At 40.1% G+C, this 19344-nt stretch overlaps 1 protein-coding gene across 2 annotated transcripts in view; it reads left to right on the top strand.

Moving 5' to 3' along the window:
• ABCC4 (ATP binding cassette subfamily C member 4 (PEL blood group)) overlaps positions 1 to 19344 on the top strand; it is a gene marked incomplete at both ends in the record, with an annotated part of 152958 nt that overhangs the window by 3388 nt on the left and 130226 nt on the right. For both annotated transcript variants that reach the window (XM_080356195.1, XM_080356196.1), the window contains 3 exons: positions 10627 to 10737; positions 12962 to 13082; positions 13733 to 13957. In XM_080356195.1, coding sequence (XP_080212321.1) covers positions 10627 to 10737; positions 12962 to 13082; positions 13733 to 13957 — 457 coding nt within the window. The remainder of the gene's footprint in view (positions 1 to 10626; positions 10738 to 12961; positions 13083 to 13732; positions 13958 to 19344) is intronic.

A 19344-nucleotide genomic window follows, 5' to 3' on the forward strand; every position in this document is an offset into this window, starting at 1 on the left:
TTCATGTTCAAACAGCTATTCTGTTGTAGAAAGCGTTTTGAGTTTAAAAAGCCTTGTACTCCATACTTCATGCAGTTCAGAATAGTACTTTTCAGTACTTTTTCTGCTGTGTGGGCTGATGATTATTAAGTTAATAACTGTACAGAGTAACAGTACTTTTTCTAACTATCAACTCGTATTTGAGCTTGCATTTTCATAATGTAGCAGATGTGTTTTTTATCTGCTTACAGCATTTATTCTCTTCAAAAAGTTTTAATGATACAGTAGTTAAGTTTTTATACGCTTTGTTGTTCAGGCATTGAATCCACTTCTGTGGAAAGTTACAAAATATGTGCTATGACTAAATTTTAGAAAAGCTGGATAACTTTTCACGCATTGATAACATGAGAAGGGGGGCAAGTGGGAACACCCTGGAAAGGGCACCTGGTGTTTTTGTTCAGAGAACTAAAAGAAATTAAAGCCCTGCTAAATTTTATATATTTGTAATTTAAAAAATAATAATATTTACATAAATTAATTATAGTAATTATTTAAACGTCACAGATTCACTGGACCTATGTCAAGTTCTCAGCTCCTTTGGAGCACTGGACACTCAGCATCCTCAGCCTGGATGCCTTTTTACATCATCACTTGACACGTGGCAATTGCTATTACAATAACAGCATTAAAACATGAACTGGAAACTTGCTCCGAGGCATCCGCGCAGTTGTGATTCCAAGGAATAAACAGTTGTTTTATCGTTACCTGTTGGTGTCTGATAGCATTGTTCTTGGCTTACTAAGCACGTGCTTTAGAATAAAGGACAAAACCACTAAGTCGTCTTTGCTGCTCTGACCTGGAATGTAGTGGGAGAAAAGTAAAAAAATATCTTTACCTGTGGATTTAAGTGTGAACAGAATGGGGTAAGCTCAGGTATCGAAGTTCAAAGGTTTTCAGTGATGCTGCAGAGTTTGTAGCTGTTTGTCTGAACAAATGCAGTTATGTCACGCACATCTCTTGTAGCGGTGTGAATAATGTGAATTATAACTACATGCTTTCCGTAACTTCTTCCTCCTCTCTCACCTCATAGCTTAGAATCGGAAGGGCCACTGACTGACTGAGTTGGACTTCTGAGTAGGCCTAAGCGTCACCCGCATTTTAGCCCTGTGACGTGACTGTCTTCAAAAGCCTATCTTGCCTTGCATTGGAGGAGGTTAGGCAAAGAATCCGTCGCTTTTTTGAAAGTTCCAGCCGGAGCCCAGCAGTGCCACCATTAAAACCGATCGGTGTTCCTTACCATGTCAGTGAATAGATTTGCCTGTGAGGATTTTAGGTTTACTTCAGGTGACAAATGAAAATACCAAGCAGCATCAGGCTTTGCAATTTGCCTGGGATCTTGGCTGGTATCTATTGAATTCCAACTGACGTTGCCTGAAATTAGTGATGGTGGCAACTCTTAACAGATGCCGCTTTATAAAGATCTCTGAGGTAGCTAACTTTTAGTTAATTTGTTGACTTACTGGTGGCTATTTTTAGCAGGACCACTGTGGTGCTATAGGAAGCTCTAAACAAATACATAAGCATTTTCAGTATAGATACACAGAAAACACATTTGTAATAGCCAAAGAATGGAATCAAACTTGCTTTTTTTTTTTCTGATTGAAAAAAAAATGGATTGCACATACAACTTTTTAAAAAGGTAATGCCTTGTTTGTTCATTTTTCAGATATTTAATATCCTGTAGTCAAATTCAAGTAATGCAGTCTCTTGAACTACTGCATTCATTTTTAAGTTGTCCTTGCTTTATTGCAAAAGGGCTGTGTTATGCACAAGAAAATATTGTTTGAAAGTCATTGTTTATGAGCTAGTGAAGTTAAAATACATGGTTAAAGAGTGCTAAATATATCGACTACAGCATGTGTGTATAAACTATCAGAATGTTAGCATTTGCTATCTACAGTAAATATCTGTGCTTAGATAAGAAATCAGATAACTGTTAGAGTATAATGAAACACTGAGGCTTTTTGCTTTTGGAATGCCTTAGGTAAAGCATGTTGTATCATATAGGAGAGAAAATGTCCCTGTTATAGTTCCCACAAAACTTCAACATTAGGAGTGTATTTTGTTTCTTTTTCCCAAAATCCAGCTTTTCGCCCTTGCTTCAAGAAAATTCTTCAAGGCCTTAAGTAAGTGGAGGAGGGAGATAATGCAATTAGATTTTGGGAGTGGAAGGTTAAAAAGACCAATCATCTATTTAATTTTATCCCTGACACCCAATCACTTGTAATACCAGTGATTACAATACTCAACTGGTGGTTTTAAGTCTTCCTATTTCCATTACTTGCCAGAAAGGAGGCTAATACAGAAATTGCTACCATTAGATTTCAGTATTTGCATTTTCTTTTGGACACTGAAATCAGAGACCATTATGATGAAGTAAACTTTCTGTGTAACTTTGATTTCAGGGTTTGAGCCCGTTTGTTTGTTTGTTTTGTTTTGTTTTTTTTCTATTAAACATATATGAGAGCTATAACACAGTTTTTAGATGCATTTTTGAAGTTATGAAGGAACTGCTCGCTCCAACTAAGTTGTTTTAGTCATTATCTAAGCTGAGATTAGAAATGTGTTTGGATGTCCAATTCTTTTCTATGAAATTACGAACTCTCTTCCCTTTGCTCTATGGAACACCTTAAGCCTTACTTGAATATACAGCTTGTACAAAAATTTATTGTTATAAGGCATAATCTCAGACCTTTGCATCAAGTCTTTGGTAGTTTGGATGTTCTTTTTGGCATGTGGATGCTGGGTTTGGAATCAAGAATGCCACAAGTATACGTGATGCTGCTCCCTCATTCCCTGTTTCCAGGCTCTGCAGAAAATGTTAGCCGCAATATGCTTACTTTTTAACCCTTGCCCTATCTGTAATTCGTCTTGTCAGCTGGAACATTAGGAAGTATGCTACGGTAATCAGATATTTCATACCTGGCTGATGCAATGTAGGTGAACGGCATTAAAATAGCATGTAATAAGTGTGATTAAATACCAGCTGAGTTACTGTTAACATCAGAAAGTGGATGTTCAGTGACCTGGCTGCTTACAGTGTACTGTGAAAAAGCAACAGCATGGAAGATGAGATGAAGCTGAGTATCAAAGGTGTTGGAACTGGAAGCCTGAAGGGTGTTTTTGAGTTAGTATGCCTCTGAAGTAATTTCATTGTATTCCTGGTTTTTTCCTACTGTAGGCAGTGAGAAAATCTACTGTTTAAGCTGCAGCAAGCCGAGGAGGGAAGTTGCAACCAAAACACCAGTTGAAAAGCATCTGAAAAAATACCAGACCTTATTCTCTTTACTTTATTAATTGTAGATGACTGCCTTGGTAAGGGGAAGTGGGAAAAGACAGCGTACTGAAGAGAGTGGGTGAGAAATGTGAAGTAGAGATAGGATTAAAAAAAAAAAATCATATGATGGCTACAGACCATTTTGGTGTAGAAGTTCAAGTGATGAAGGTGGGTAATGAACAGAAAAAGGAAGCAGGTAGACACCTGAGGTAAGCCATGGAGGATAAGCAACGTGATTTTCAGTCAAAAGGTCCTGCAAGGAAACCCTATTTGTTTTACAAAAAAAACCCCCAACCAACCCAGCTCTGAAGTATGTGGTTCAAGAGAAAGAAATATGTGTTACTTTGAGGCTTAGTAGTTGAAGTAGTGCTTCCAAGCTGCTCAAGGAGATGAAATCCCAGTGTTATGGAAGAATTTGAGTAAACAAAGACTCTCCTGTGCAACTGTTGAAAAATAACTGGACATTGAGTGTGAACAGATGATGCTTGTAATGTAATGCGCAAATAGGCTTAAGAGGAATGAGGAAAATGCAGTTTGTAAACCACCTCCTTAGGGAATTAGTTGATGAGAGTGTATAGGATGTGGCATTGACTGGGTGCTATAAAATTACTCAGAAGTTAAACTTCTGCCTATAATTACAAATAAAGAAAGAGAAAATGATTATTATTTTTTTTTAAATTAGAAAAGTAGTCCTTTTAGTCTGATTTTTCTGACTTGACCAGTGATGAAGTGAGGGCTTTTGTGAAACTGGTGAGAGCAAAATTTTGCACTTGCGCAGAGGAAGGTACTGTAATATCTTAGTGACTGACTGTTGTGTAATGGTTGCGGGGCTGTTCAGGGCAATCAAAGCCTGCAGGTGCACCTAAGGCCCCAACAGACACATTCTTTGATCTTGGCACATTTTTAAATTTTGTCACCCTTGTAATGTAATTGCAAATGCTTCTTGACTGACGTTTTCTGACAAACATTCTCAGTTCATGAAGATCTTGCAAAATATCTATGGGTTTCTGGAAAGCTCTGCAAGCCTGCTCTGTGGGGTGACAATGGTAGTTTTTGAGCATTTGCAAGCAGGACATGATATAAATCTAGAGGCACAGCAGGTCCCATCCTGGGGTTGATGAACCAGTTGAGCTGAACACTGTAGCTTCACCTGGAGCACTGTGTGCAGTTCTGGGCACTACAGGATAAAAAGGATATAAAGCTGCTGGAGAGTGTCCAGAAGAGGGCTATGAAGTTGGTGAAGGATTTGGAGGGAAAGCCGTATGAGGAGTGGTTTAATTAACTTGGTTTGTTCAGCCCAGAGGAGACTGACAGGAGACCTCATGGCGGCTGCAGCTTCCTCACCAGGGGAGGAGGAGGGACAGGCGCTGATCTCTTCTCTCTGGTGACCAGTGACAGAGAATGGCAGGAAGATGTGCCAGGGAAGGTTTAGATTGGACATGAGGAAAAGGTTCTTCCCCCAGAGGGTGGTGCAGCACTGGAACAGGCTCCCCAGGGAGGTGTCACGGCCCCAAGCCTGACAGTGTTCAAGAAGAGACTGGACAAGCCCTCAGACACATGGTGTGAACTGTGGGGTTGTCCTGTGCAGGGACAGGAGTTGGACTCGATGACCCTTGTGGGTGCCTTCCGTCTCAGGACATTCCATGATTCTATGTTTAGTTTAATCTACTTGTCTATAACATATTTCTTCCTTGGCTGAACAGAAATTCTTTTGGGATGATAGAAAACCTAATTTAAAAGCTTTCTTGTTTAGGAAATTACATTTCATGTATGAAACAAGCAGCATGAGTATTCTGACCCAGCCTTTTGGATAGCAGGGTTCGATTCTCTTACATGCCATTTGAGTGAGGAAGTTAAGACCTCCCCTTGAGGTCTCACTTCTCATAGAAGCATAAGAAAACACTGTGATTCTTTACTTTCTCTGGAGACCTTAGAGGCTTTCCAGATTCCTGGTGGAGCTGCTCTAGTTACAGCTTGTAAAAATTGAACTTTCCTGAACAAACAAGTAAATTGTGGCTGATGGGCTGTGTTGTTATAGAGTCTGTAATGTCATGGCCCGGGAGTAGGGAAATGCGGGAAGTGAATGTTTGTTTTATGGTCTTTGTGTATCTGCTGATTCAGAAATGAATCACTTTCTTTTATATCAGTGCCCAAGGTACTGCTGCAAAGGTAGAAAGGTTCTGGGGTCAGAGCAGTGAGTTACTGTTTTGCAGTCGGCTATCTCTTGGCTTTGCATCAGGTTACAGAGTGATTTCTTTTTTTTAATTTATTTTTTAATCTTTATTCCTAGTGACATCAGTGTTCTGGTGGTAACAGGGACTAATTCTGGGCTTCTTTCCAAACTGATGTCTTTGATCAACTAATCGCCTTGATAGAACAGAGGCTTTCCCAGCAGAGCAGAAGGTACTCAGGATTCTTCCAGATATTTGCATTTTTATGTGTTATTCATGCTAGCAAAAATTCGGGCTAAGCTCTTTGAAAGGCATCATGTGAACCTTGTTTTGAAAGGGTGGCTGAAATGAGGCGATGTGTAAGAACTAAGTATTCAAAATTCTTAGCAAACAGGATAGTACTGGGGTAAACAGAAGTTGGTGAATAAGGGCTCTTATTTTTATTGAAGTTCAACAGTTTCCTCAGAAGAAAATATAGAAATGTGGGACCGAGGTGCAAACCTTTCTTCTCCACCACGTTGCTTCTCTCTTTCTTCAGGCAATAGATCAGTACCGAGTGCATTTTATGTCCATCCTTGGGACTAGAAGAGTAGTTGCATCACTGTTTATGTATTCCCTCTGTTTCTCTAGGTCATCTTAACTTCTGTTTATTATTTCAGCTTTTTTATGAAAGAGTAATGCAGCTTGCACAGTTTCTGTGTACATAACAAGTTGTTCTTTTCTGTGGACCGTTTTTATTATTCCCCCCTTGAATAGATCGGTGTTAGCTGATCTCTGTTTGGCCAAAAGACATTATCATTCTGACGAGTAGTCTTCCTTTATGGCTAAGTTGAGGCTTTGGGGATGTTCTTTATTGTAGGCCATTGCCTTATTTGCCAGCTTCCTTTGGCAGTCCTCTTACAGCACTCCATGATTTAACTGGGCCTTCAGGCAAGAGATGGGCCTGGTTCATTTGCTTGTTAGGAGTGTGTGACTCAAGTAACACCAGGCTGGGTGAAATAGAAGGGCCTCAATTCTGCCCTAAGGGCGGAAAACTCCACAGGCCATAACCTGCACATGGCATCCTGCTGGGAATTGTTACTTTAATGACTGAACATGAACATCTGCTCAGCCTTCTGTCTGAAAGTAGACCTTCCAGTGTGGACAGTAAGGTGGTAAAACTTCAGCTATTCGTCTGAGAATTTGCAGTGGACAATTAAAAGACCTCATTCTTGGGCTAAAAGGTCTTCAAAGACTAAGTGTACTTTCAAATTTGACAAGAAAAATTGTTAGCCTGCTTCTAAAGATGTTCGAATATAGCCTGCAGTAACACAACATACTGTTAAAAACTTTTGTACCCTTAAGATCTCCATAGCAGTTGCTCTTGAAGATGAGTATTTTGGGCGAGAATAGTCAGAAAGCTCAACAATGAATGATTTTAAAACTTCTGTTTCTTTTTATGCTTTTTTTTTTTTTTCCCTTTCCTAACCCTACAGAAACATGTGGACTTGTGCTGAGTCTTTGCCATGTTGTCCACTATAATAAATGAGTCACCGAATGAATTACCACAGTTTTCTGCATACTCTGGGTTGGTTTTCCTTGTGTTCTTTAATGTTAAGATAGAGATTATAGTGCAATATGTTACTGTTTTCAAGATTATGGTTTTAACTAATGGGAAAATGTGAGAAGCCCTGATTTTACGCTAGGTCTCACTAGAACTAATAGTCTGAAAACCTTGAGATTTTTGGCAGCTTTTACCCTGCACTATCTGCTACTCAGTTTGGAAATTCAGTTTCGTAGTACATACAGTACCTGATCGGTTTGGAGCTGGGCAGACACAAGGGATTTCCTACAAACTGTAAGAACTCAGTGGAGGTGAGTGTATCATCAGTAAGTTTTTTTGAGAGTTTAAGGCCAAAGGACAAGCTGGATGATTCTAACAATCCTGTAGACTTCAGACTGTTGTCTACCATCCGCTTACTTTGCAAGTGGACTGCGCTTTGGTCAACACTTTCTGCTGCTGTTGGCTGTAGGGCTGCATCAAACTCATGTGAGGAGAGAGCAGTTGCCCTCAACAGAAGTGTTGTCTTTCCTGTGGCCTGGTTGTGGTTTTTCACTGTGTTTTGAAAAGTGTAAGTAAAGGAATGATGTTCTACAGAGTAACATTAAGAGTATTGTTTAATTTTTTTAAGTGTATTTTAAAGTATATTTTTAAAGTGTCTTTTATTTTCCTTTGTGCATCCTGCTAGTTCCCAGTAGTGGACAGCAGTATGTAGCACTGGTGAGGCAACACCTGGAGTCCTGTGTCCAGTTCTGGGCTCCCCAGTGACATGGTCATACTAGAGAGAGTCCAGGGAAGGGCCACAAAGATGATGAAGGTATTGGAGCATCCTCCTAAGAGGAAAGGCTGAGAGAGCTCAGACTGTTCAGCCTGGAGCAGAGAAGGCTCAGGGGGATCTCATCAATGTATATAAGTACCTGAAGGGAGGGTGCAAAGAGAAGGCACCCAGGCTCTGCTCAGTGGTGCCCAGTGACAGGACCAGAGGCAAGAGGCAGAGACAGAAACACTGGAGGTTCCCTCGGACCATCATGGAACACTTTTTCACCGTGAGGGTGACCAAGCACTGGCACAGGTTGCCCGGGGAGCTTGTGGAGGCTCCATCCTTGGAGATACTAAAAATCTGTCTGGACATAGTCCTGGGCAACCAGCTCTGGGTGGCCCTGCTTGAGTAGGGGAATTGGACCGGATGACCTCCAGAGGTCCCTTCCAACCAACCTCAGCCATTATGTGATTCTATAATAAATATCCTATTTATGCTCTTTGTTAAATGTGAGAATGATTTTTGTTTTCACCACCTTGGCAGCAGTAGCTAGTGGAATCTCATAACCATTTCCATAGATGTGAGAAGGATTTATCCTTGTGTTTTCATGAAAAGGTTGTTCCATCCTGATTCTTGTTCTAAAGGAGCTGGGGAAGACTACTTGTTTTCTGTCCTTCTCTGTCAGAAAGGAGACTTGTGACTTGTTTATGGAGTACACTATAGGCTAATACTGATGTTGCAAGAGGAGGAACACTTGATGTCGGCCACGAGTCAACTGAAGTCTGCAGATCTTTCCCATTACTGTCTGTCCTGGAGCAAATAGAGCCTCTTGTCCAGTGGGCAGAAATCGTTTGAATGGCCTTGAGGTAATTTGCCTCATATCTGCTTTTTACCTGTGGCTGGCAGCAAGAACCGAGGCTGAAGAAGAAACATTTGAATGGAGCAGGTTCATTGTGCCAAACAAGGCAGAAGCTTTTCTGCTGGTTGGAGCAGTTGATCTTTGAGATGTTTGGTCAGGAGCTCCTGAAGTTATGGCAGTGATTTGGGCCCTGATGCTATTTGGCTGCACAGTGTAAGGAACAGACTGGTCTGACAAGTACTTTCTAATTGTATCTTTAACATACACAGGGGACTTAACAGTTTACGTATCTCACAGATGTACAGTAATTGCTCCAAGAGTTTAAAGAGGCCTGTTAGGCATCTAAGATGCTACTACTGTAAGGATAGAGACCTGATCTCTGAATGAGTCACACAAACACTACTGACATGCTAAGTAGAGAAGGAAAACCACTATTAATCCCATTTGTTGCATGCATTTGTGCCATTGAGCCTGTGGAAAAAGGTTTTTGCAACTGTTCTGTCTTTGAAGTAACTCTCTAAGCCACCTCTTCTAGCATTCAGCCTACTGCTCTACTCTCTAATCAACAAACTTCCCATAAGCCAGCATATACAAAATTAAATTGGAACATGCCTGAGCAAAAAATGCAAAGGTAATCAATGAGTATTCATAACCACCATTGTGGTTGTGAATAAGTAAATGCCCTCATTGTAAACCATCCCAGTTATGAATTATCACATGTTGGCCTCCCAGAAAATAATATACCTCACCTAGTATGCCAGGTGCTCTTTAAAAACTGTGTTGGTGAAGCCAGGGAATAATTGAGCATCAGAAACTAAACAGCAGTTATGAACTGTCACAGGCAATTGACATCAAACAGCTTGCCATGATGGTGAGTATTTTTTCCAAAACAGATCCATCTCTGACCTCTTGGTTCTGATCTTGTTTGTCAACTGAGAAAGTTCTTGTAGGAAACAAGCCTGAGAGCCAACATCTGCACTTCTCCTGGCAACCAAGCATCATGGATTCAGTAGTGACAGACTAAGTGGCCGACTGCGATTTCCCTACCTGCCCTGTTCCCACTAAGACGTGCCTGTTTTGTCTCCCTCTCATGAACAACTTGTCACCTTTATGCTTTCTGCCATATACCCGTCTGCTCTCTGGAGCACAGCTGGAACTGTTTGGACCTCCTTGACCTGTGTTTCAGGCTTGAAGAAGAATCTAGGAGTATAAAAGCCAGTCTTACTGACGGTACTATTTGATCTAACAAAATACTGCCTTTTCCAACAAACCTACAGTAGTTCTATTAAAATTTGTATTCAAAGTGATCTCATGAAATACTGAGCTTTTAAAAATCTGTCCAGTAAGGAAACTGAGCTGTTGGGCTATGTTTTCCTTTTTTTGAACCTATGCACTGTGACAGTGTACTTCTTGCTTATATTTCCAAACGTAGCTAAGATCAGTTCTAGAGATAATCCATTATTTACTCATTTTTATATTTGAATGATTGTCTTTACTGGCCATTAGTATCTGTCAATATGGCAGTTGAACAGCAGTTATTTTTTTCCTCATGTAAATGGATAGCCGTGCTAATTACAAAAAAAAAAATAATTAATATGTATTACAGTTTTATTTACTATCAACATTTCAGTAGTTGGATTGAGTTTTGTTTTTTCCTAAATACTTAAACAAATGCCAATTTTCCTTAAAAATAAGGAATCACTACAAGAAAACAGTTGCCTTAAGGCCAAGAAGAGTTGTGCTGACTGGATGTCTGAGAGTAAGGTGCTGTGGGGCATAAACAGCTGTAGGAAATGGGGAATGCGGTCCTATTTGTAAAATGGGAGTTAGTTAATTCTTAGGTAAGAGAAAAGTGCAATAAAATGTGTGGCTGTTGAGTGATGGGCAGAAAAGGAGGGAAGAAAAGGATAAAAGAACTAATATTTAAAGAAATTACTCAGGGTCTGCTGATCGTTTTATTAATAATTTGTATTTAAATAGGTGGTTGAATCCCTTATTTATTATTGGCCATAAACGGAAACTTGAAGAAGATGATATGTATCAAGTGCTGCCAGAAGATTCCTCAGAGAAGCTTGGAGAGGAATTGCAGTGGTAAGGAGAAAAATCCTTGTTCTCTTTCATTGCTTATTTCTGCTGGTGAAGGTGAGAGTTTTACTCCTATTCTAAAATTAAAAGAGGTTGTACGGTGTAACAAGATCTACTAAAATGCTGAAGGCTAAGAATAACATTTAGAATTTGTTCACCATTTTAATTTTTTTTAAGTTACACATAATGAAAGTGTATTGGAATATTTTCATTGCGTCATTTATAATTAATATGACATTTTGCAGGATGGAAAAGAAGACTTCATAAATTGTTGCTGCAGTAATCCTTAATAAATTGAGTCTTCTGGTCTGTGGCAGAAGAGCTATGGAAACTTTTCCAATTTAGCTGTATAAAAGTGGGGAAAAAGTTTTAGTGTGTTTTTTTGAGCATAAGCTGAATAAACTGAATTAAGTTACAGCTGTGTATCCTTTATATATGTGTGTATATAAATATATGAATATTGAAAAAATGCCACTTTTTGGTAGAGTGGATAAAATGCATTAGACTTCTAAAAGCTTGCTTCTGGAAGGTGTTTTTATTTTGTTATAAATACTCTTTCATGGACTGTGTACCAACCCATGTTGTCATGGGCCTAGGAGGATCTCTCTCTTTTAATAGTGAAATATCTTCAAAGAACAACATTTTATGTAAATTGTCTTGACCCTTGCAATAGAGAAGGTGTTTCTTTTCAAATATTTTTTTTGTTAAATACAATTACAGGAAGAGGTGTCTCCTCATGAAAGGTGGCTTCTGTATTAAGAAAGTGTGGCTGTGCTATTTCTCTCCTTTGCGCTGAAGCTGGAGCAAATGCACTTTCCTAATAGTTTGTTTGGGATGAGAGGCTCCTCAACAAGTAAAAGGAATCCAGAAGTGAAAGGTTGTGACAAGGTCTTACATCATCCTGCCCTGGCTGGGTTAACTGAAGAAAACGGGACAGCGATAAGCTCATAGGAGTGCAGCTTTTAACATCTTTGTAGCTGGAGAGCTTTGCCAAATTCCACAGATGTGTCTTGAAGCTGTTCAGGGAGTTTGTAGGGAAGGAAGATGGACACTTTCCAATGATGCTTACAGTAAAAGCACACACTTTCCATGCATCAGGAAACAGTAGAAAATACAGCATGCAAAAAAAAAGTAGTTCTTAAGTGTACCAAGAAGCAGAGAATGTAATCCATAATTAGCCACCTAAGGAAGTAATTTTTTCTCTCAGGCCAACAAAGCTCGCAGAATCTACACAGTTTCAATTCTTATTCTGAAGCTTTTAGACAATAAGTTTATAGTCCTTGTAACAAAAAAGGAAGTTACAATAATAATAATAATAATAATAATAATAAATATAAATGGTTTTCTTAACCATACTGTATGCTTCAAACTTGTGTGCCTCGTTGCAAAATAATTTGGTTTTCATGCCTTAGGCTTATTTCCACCCTCAAACTAGCAAGGTCAGAGGGCTTGGCAGAAAATATTTAGCCCCCAGGAGCAAAGGGAATATCCTCTCTTGACAACAGCATGTTTTAAGAAGTCTGCTTAAGTTCTCATGCTTTCTCATTCACATGTAACCGAACAAAATCATGCTTGTTATTCCTGTCTTTGATTTTAATGTGAACAGATTGTGTCCTACTCGTGGGCAGGCAGGCGGTAACATTGAGGTTTTTGCCACTCTGATGCTGTAATCCTTAACTTCAAAGAGACGTGACAAAGCTGCCACGGGCAGTTCCCTCTGCTCCTGTGCCGTATCTGCTCGTCCTCATCAAAGCACATGGTGGGAAGAACGAAAGGGCCAGACATGAAAAAAGGTTGTGCATCACAACCTTCTTGGGATGTGCAGAGTTTATAGGAGGATAAAGACACTTGGTGCTGCCTCAGTTCGGTCCATGGTCAGGAGATCATATAATAGGCTCTTAACTGAGTGGCTGTCTGAACTGAGAAGAGAAGAAAGGAAGAAAAAAGGGAAAGAGGAGTTCCTCACCTGCAGATGGTCAAAGGCAATAGCAGTCAACAATGGTGAATTGTTTGTGATTATACAGGAGCAAATAAGCCTGTAATACTAAGTACAATATGTTTACATGAACGAGAAAGCACGACTATCTGTTAACGTCTTTTGTATTTTTTTTTTTTTGTTGTAGAAAAGTGATCATGGCAATCTGGCTGTAAGTCTGACAGTATTTTATTTGAGGTAATTGCCTTACGATTTTACTGCTGTCCTCCAGCATGTTTGCGTTTTGTTTGTCAGGTACTGGGATAAAGAGGTGCAAAAAGCAAAAAAGAGAGGAAAAACGCCACATTTAACAAAAGCCATTATTCTTTGTTACTGGAAATCCTATTTAGTTTTTGGAATTTTCACAATGATTGAGGTAAGTGGTGTAAAATGTCATACAACACACGTCTTAGCTAACAGCAATGTGAAACTTGGCCTCTTAGATTGCATGATACATACCGGTAACTTCATGCTGAGCTGTTCAGAGCATCTCTAGTGTTTATGTAGCCTCTTAGGAAAGTAAAACAGAGCTATATCCCCATAGAGACTCAAAAATAGAGTCGTAGCTGCAGGGTTATGGATGTGGAACAGGGAACTGGTATCAGTGCAATATTTTTGAGACATTACAAGCCATTGACTTGCTTTGTAAGGTTTAGGTGTATTTTATCTATCTGAGTGGGGTGCCCCGTAGAAAAGTTTTTTGCTATATGTAAATGGCTGTATAGGGCACGCTGTCATCTCTAAAAATGAAAGTGTAATACATATTCATACCATTTTTATAACGTAGAAGTTTTTATTAATAATTGGGAGAGTTCATTTTAAAGATTCAGCTAAATTTTAATGTGGAACATTTTTCTTTATGTGTTGATAAAAATTGGCTTGATGTTTTAGAGCACAGTAAAGACAAAATAATATGGGAAGTGATTTACAGCAGCACTTGCTCTCGTTTGCCCGGTTACAAACTTGGGTAGCGTGGTATGATATGAAATTATTAATACTTTTTTCCTTTTTTTTTTTTTCTTTCAGGAAAGCCTCAAAATAATTCAGCCCATATTTTTGGGAAAAATTGTTAATTATTTTGAAAACTATGACTCCTCAGATGAGGTAGCTTTGAAGTTTGCATATTGCTACGCAGCTGCTCTGTCTGTGTGCACGCTTATTTTGGCTATAATGCACCACTTATACTTCTATCATGTACAGCGGGCTGGCATGAAGCTGAGGGTGGCTATGTGCCATATGATTTATCGGAAGGTAGGCAAAACTGTTTACAGGTACATTTCGAATTTGACAGCTATTTCATTAGAGGAGTTTAAAAATGCATTTATTTGTTATGTTAATGCATGCGATTCCATTGACGTTATTCACAGAAATGTAATGCGAGCTAATATGTATCAGACCTTAAATGTATGTATGTGGTTTTGCTTTCTCTTTGGCAATATGTTGTCCGAATGACAGCTTCAGTCCTCCTAGTGAAGGTGGTGGATTAAATAGCCCTAAAGCCCAGGAGGAGCTGCTGATTTTCACCTGCTAGGTTGTGCTGTGCAGTGGTGAGAGGCTGTCAGTGTGTAGCAGGAGAGGGGCAGAGCTCCCAGGGGATGCTGGCCCTTGATTTAAAAGGAGATGTGGCATCTGAATCATGTCCCTAAGTGCCGTGTCTCCTTTTAAATACTCAGTCCTGCAGTTTCATCCCTGGGGAGGACGTTACGCTTGGCTGTTGCCATCTGCTTCAGCACTCTCAGTTGCCTGGGAATTGCTTCACTGTTCAGTTCCACCCCCCGTCCCCCTCCCCCATGCCTTTTTGTGGTTAATGGTGGGATATATTTATATTTTCTTCCAACAACGCTGTAGAGCTAGTGAGTCGCCTCCTTTGCAGGACAGAGAAGGTATCCCTTGGGTAAGTTTAGGGAGAGGCAGCAGAATTGCAGTTCTGCTGCTGCCACCTCCAGGCTGTTGGGGATGCTTGGCCTCTTAACAGGCAGGTCCCTTCAGTATCCCCCCTGACTGGAAGGGAAGAGAGAGAGGAGTGGGCAGAGGAGAGACGGTTCAGAATTGAGATGAATCCTAAAGGTGGGGTAAAGCCATTTCTTTAGCATCAATTACTGGTTTTACTGTGGGAGCACTAGAGTCCTTCACTGAAGCCATTGAAGTGTGAGAAGGGAATGTACGTTCAGTAAGCTGTGGTTTCTTTGCCGTCTGTGTGTTGTGGTCAAGAGACAGCTGTCCTTGAATACAGACGGAGCCGAAGCCACTGTCAGATGGAAAGTGGAACGAGAGAAGTTATGGACATTATCTGCAGGAAGGAGTTAAGCAACAGCCAGAATGAAACGCTGGCTTCCCCTGCTCTGGGGAGCAAGCAAACCAACTGTGAATGTTTGCTTCCCTCTTCTGAAGCTGTTGACAATACCCAAAGCATTTGAGCCCATCTCTGCTTCCACGCAGAATGTCCCCATCTTTCTGGTTTTAGTGCTGCTGGAGTAGTGACCTGCCAGTTCTTACCGCAGCAAGCAAGTTTAATTGAAGGATCAGGACTGTAAAGTTTATTTAGAATGTCAAGAAATCCGTGTCATTTTAACCATTAAATGTAGGTACCATCTGCTTAAGGCAAACACTTGTGCTGCTGTTATATGTCATGAAAAGGTTTTGAGCAAAGCAGTAAAGTGAGGAGAATAAGTATGTCCCTATTATAGTGGTCATTGCTTTTCATGCACATATTTATTCTCCTGCCTCTTCTGGTACCTTGAAAATTATCCTCTGGGAACTCGGCTCTAACATGGCACACCACTCTCTTGTACATAAACATCTCTCTAAGGTATTAATTTACTGAACTGATTATCATAACACAGTTTGAAATTCATGAAATATGTATATAGCGGTGTTGTTTGTTGCCATGTTCATATTAGCTTAGAAGCTTGGAAAAGAAATGTTCATAATGTGCACCTTTAGTTCTAGAGATGAGATTAAATGGAGAAGTAATCTCCCCATATCTCATAAATGTTTACTCCTGAGGGTGAAGGCCGAGGTCACAGCAGAACATTGATAAACCTTTCTAATAATTTGTCTTCATTATCTGAGGCTTCTAGATAGGTCATACTTTCTGTTAATCCTGATACAGGCTTTTGAAAGGAATTGGATGCTAATTTACCAGCACTTTTGCGGTGTTCATTAATTGCTGTAGTAAATAAAAACTTGGATTTGCAGGGATGAATGAGTCGGATGAGAGAGCATCCTTAATAGAGAACTTCAAATGCTTATAATTCTTAAGTATTAGACCATGTTGGTAATTATAGTCAGGTGGGGATTGATCTCTTCTCCCAGGCAGTTAGCAATAGGACAAGGGGGCATGGACTTAGACTCTGCCAGGGGAAATTTAGGCTGGATATTAGAAAGAAATTATTTACAGAGAGAGTGGTCAGGCATTGGAACGGCCTGCCCAGGGAGGTGGTGGACTCGCCGTCTCTGGAGGTTTTTAAACTGAGATTGGACATGGCACTTAGTGCCATGATCTAGTAAACGGACTAGAGTTGGACCAAGGGTTGGACTCGATGAGCTCTGAGGTCTTTTCCAACCCAGTCGATTCTGTGATTCTGTGAAATGGGTTATATAAGTAAATCTGCTTCTTTGTATCCAATCTTTCCATTTTATTCTGTACACTTTGCAGTCTAGACATGTCCATTCAGCCAGGAAAATATAAGGCTTATTTAACTTAAAAAAATAAAATTAAAAAAGAGTGCTACTTCAAAAGTAGTTTTGAAAGAGGAAGGGAAGACTAAAATTGGGTTGCCACTGATGATCGGAGCAACTGTCTCTTCCCTGAGAAGACAAATCAGTCATCATTGAGCATCCTCCTCGTGGCTCAGATGCTTGCATCATTCTTTCTGAGACTGTCTTGGTCAAAATTAGCTGGTCTGGTACATTTTGAAACTGTTTTTGCTGCTTGTATCTGAAATAGGTAGGAACAACCCAGAAAGGTGACTCAGGTGATGGGTCTGAGACAGACCTGGCCGTAAGCCACTAGGAAGACACCAGTGCAGTGTTCTCTGGCTTAGGTGGACCTTGAATAGCAGATTATGTCTGTATCATGAAGGAGTAAGTAGCAGTAGGTGCTGTAAACACACCTGGGCGGGCAACTTCTTGAGGGAGCTGGGGCTGTTTAGCCTGGAGAAAAGGAGGCTGAGGGGAGACCTTAACACTGTCTGCAATTACCTGAAAGGAGGTCGTAGAATGGAGGGGGTTGGTCTCTTCTCCCACGTAGCAAGTGATGGAATGAGAGGAAATGGCCTCAAGTTGCACCAAGGGAGGTTCAGATTGGATATTAGGAAAAAATTCTTCACAGAAAGGGTTGTCAGGCATTGGAACAGGTTGCCCAGGGAAGTGATGGAGTCACCATCCCTGGAGGTATTTAAAAGACATGTAGGTGAGGTTCTTAGGGACATGGTTTAGTGCTAGTTACATTATGGTTGGGCTTGATGATCGTGAGGGTCTCTTCCAACCAAAATGATTCCATGATTCTTCAAACATGTGTCACATGAACTCCTGCTATTATGGTCTATGGATATCCATAACAGCTTTTCGAGGAGCTTATCAAACTTGGTATGTGGCATGGAGTAGACATGATAGAAATGTGGAGGTGCTGTGGCTGCGTTTCCTGCAGGCAGCTTTGTGTGGAATTTCAGATGTATGAGGGACAAATTGTTTAAGACAGGGAATGAAGCAATGATTTTCTCAAATAATTAAATCTTATCTGTCATATACCCTGTATCCTAGATTTATTATTGGAATATCAGAGGAATTTCTTAGTGGACTTTTCAGTATTTCTGCCTGCTGGTTTCAGTGAAGTTGGGGTTGGGATTCTCTCTGTGATTAACACCTTTGTAACCCAACAGTGAGGTGCAAGAAATGTAAGGCTCGTTGAAATGATGCTTTGAATAGTACTTTGATATCTAATATTCTTGCACCTGACTTAGAGTACTGGAACAATATTTTTGAAACAATAGGTGCTTTTCAGATTAGATTATTGATCAAAAAGGAATCCTAAGTAACTGGAGAAGGATAAGTTGATGTGCACTGCCTGAAAATGCTAAGATTTTGAGGAGTGAACTATTCCTGTTACAGGAAAACATGTAACATACTTCGTATACTTTTTACTTGTGTTGTAAAAACTGTTTTTTCTTTCTAGCAGAAGGAAGCGGGGTCTGTTATTTGCCCATTTGAGCTATTTCAGTTTGGATCTTTCCAGTTGTCAAGGTTTAATTGCAAGGTGACAATAAACTGTGGCAGATGCTCTCTGTTAATACCCCTTCTACCCTCTCCTTAGGTAGGAAAGAGTGATAAGAAGGATAAGGAAGAGAGGCTTTGCAGGTTGGAAAAGGTTCTAAAGGCTTTAGTAGTGTTACTAATAAATAGAGAAAATATACAAAAAAACCCAAGTCTTGAAATTCCCAGGTGGTAGCGTTTTGCCCCTTCCATGCAGAGTTGGTGTCCCTCCAGTGGTGATGGAGCTGGCGTGGAACCTGGAATCTGGATACTGGATTCAGGGGGTGCAGGGTGTCGGACCTTGGATCACAGGCAGACAGGCAAGGTCCTCTTCAGATGCCGGCCATGGTCGAAGAGAGCGAGACCTTTGTGATCTCCCTCTTTTATAGGGTGTGTGACGCATATGGGATGGAATACTCGGTCAGTTTTAGTCACCTGTTCTGTTTGCCCCTCCTTGCAAACACGCCCATCTCGCAATGGAACGTGCAAAGTTTTATGAGAATTCTTGGCTGTCACAGCAATAAAGCTAAACATGAGCTTCTTCAGCATTCCGTTGGTCGCTCTTATCAGTCTGGAGTGCACTGTCCATAAAACATGCAGTTACTTAGAAGGTACTTAGAAGAACTTAGCTGAAAGGAAAAATCACTGCAAGAGAACTGGTCTTGTTTTTAACAAAACCAGGACACCAGTAATGTTCAGATTGCATATTTCCATATGTGATTTTTTGGGGAGGGGGGTTATTTTATAATCACATCCTATTCTTTACTGATTAACTTATTAAGCTATACAGATATTTTATATCTACTCTTTTTGCTTCTCATAGCAGGTGCTAAACTTCCTTTAATATAACTCAGAAATCTTATGATTTTACAAGAGTTATTAGCAAGGGAAATATTTATGAATTTGTAAAGAGATAGTAAGTCTTATGTGCAAAGACAGAAGGCACAGATGGCAGTGTTAGTAAGAAGTGATAGTGTAAAATTACTTAAATAACTTGGGTTTTTTGTCTTCTGTCAGGAATCCCATCCAAAACAGAATTCTTCAGCTGGCCAAATGTTGTCCTGATTTTAATTTGGTCTTTGGGTAAAGTTTTCTCATTCCTGTTTAGAAGAGATGCTCATAATGTGAGGGAAAGCAATTCAAATGAAAAGTTGCAGACTCTTTAATAGCATACTATGTTGGTATTTTCCCATTTTTAATCATTTCCCACACTAAGATAGTTCTGGCCCTTTAGTTCTTGCAGTCCTTCCCTAGACTATCTTCTTATACTGTCTTCTTCAGGGCTTTCTTCAGAATATTTAACCTAGCCCACAATATCTGAGGTTCTTGAACGGTGCATAGGTATTCTCAGGCAAAAGCTGCAATGTGACTTCAGCCTTTGCCTT

Source organism: Nesoenas mayeri (assembly GCF_963082525.1).
Source record: "Nesoenas mayeri genome assembly, chromosome: 1".
Taxonomy (NCBI): Eukaryota; Metazoa; Chordata; class Aves; order Columbiformes; family Columbidae; genus Nesoenas; species Nesoenas mayeri.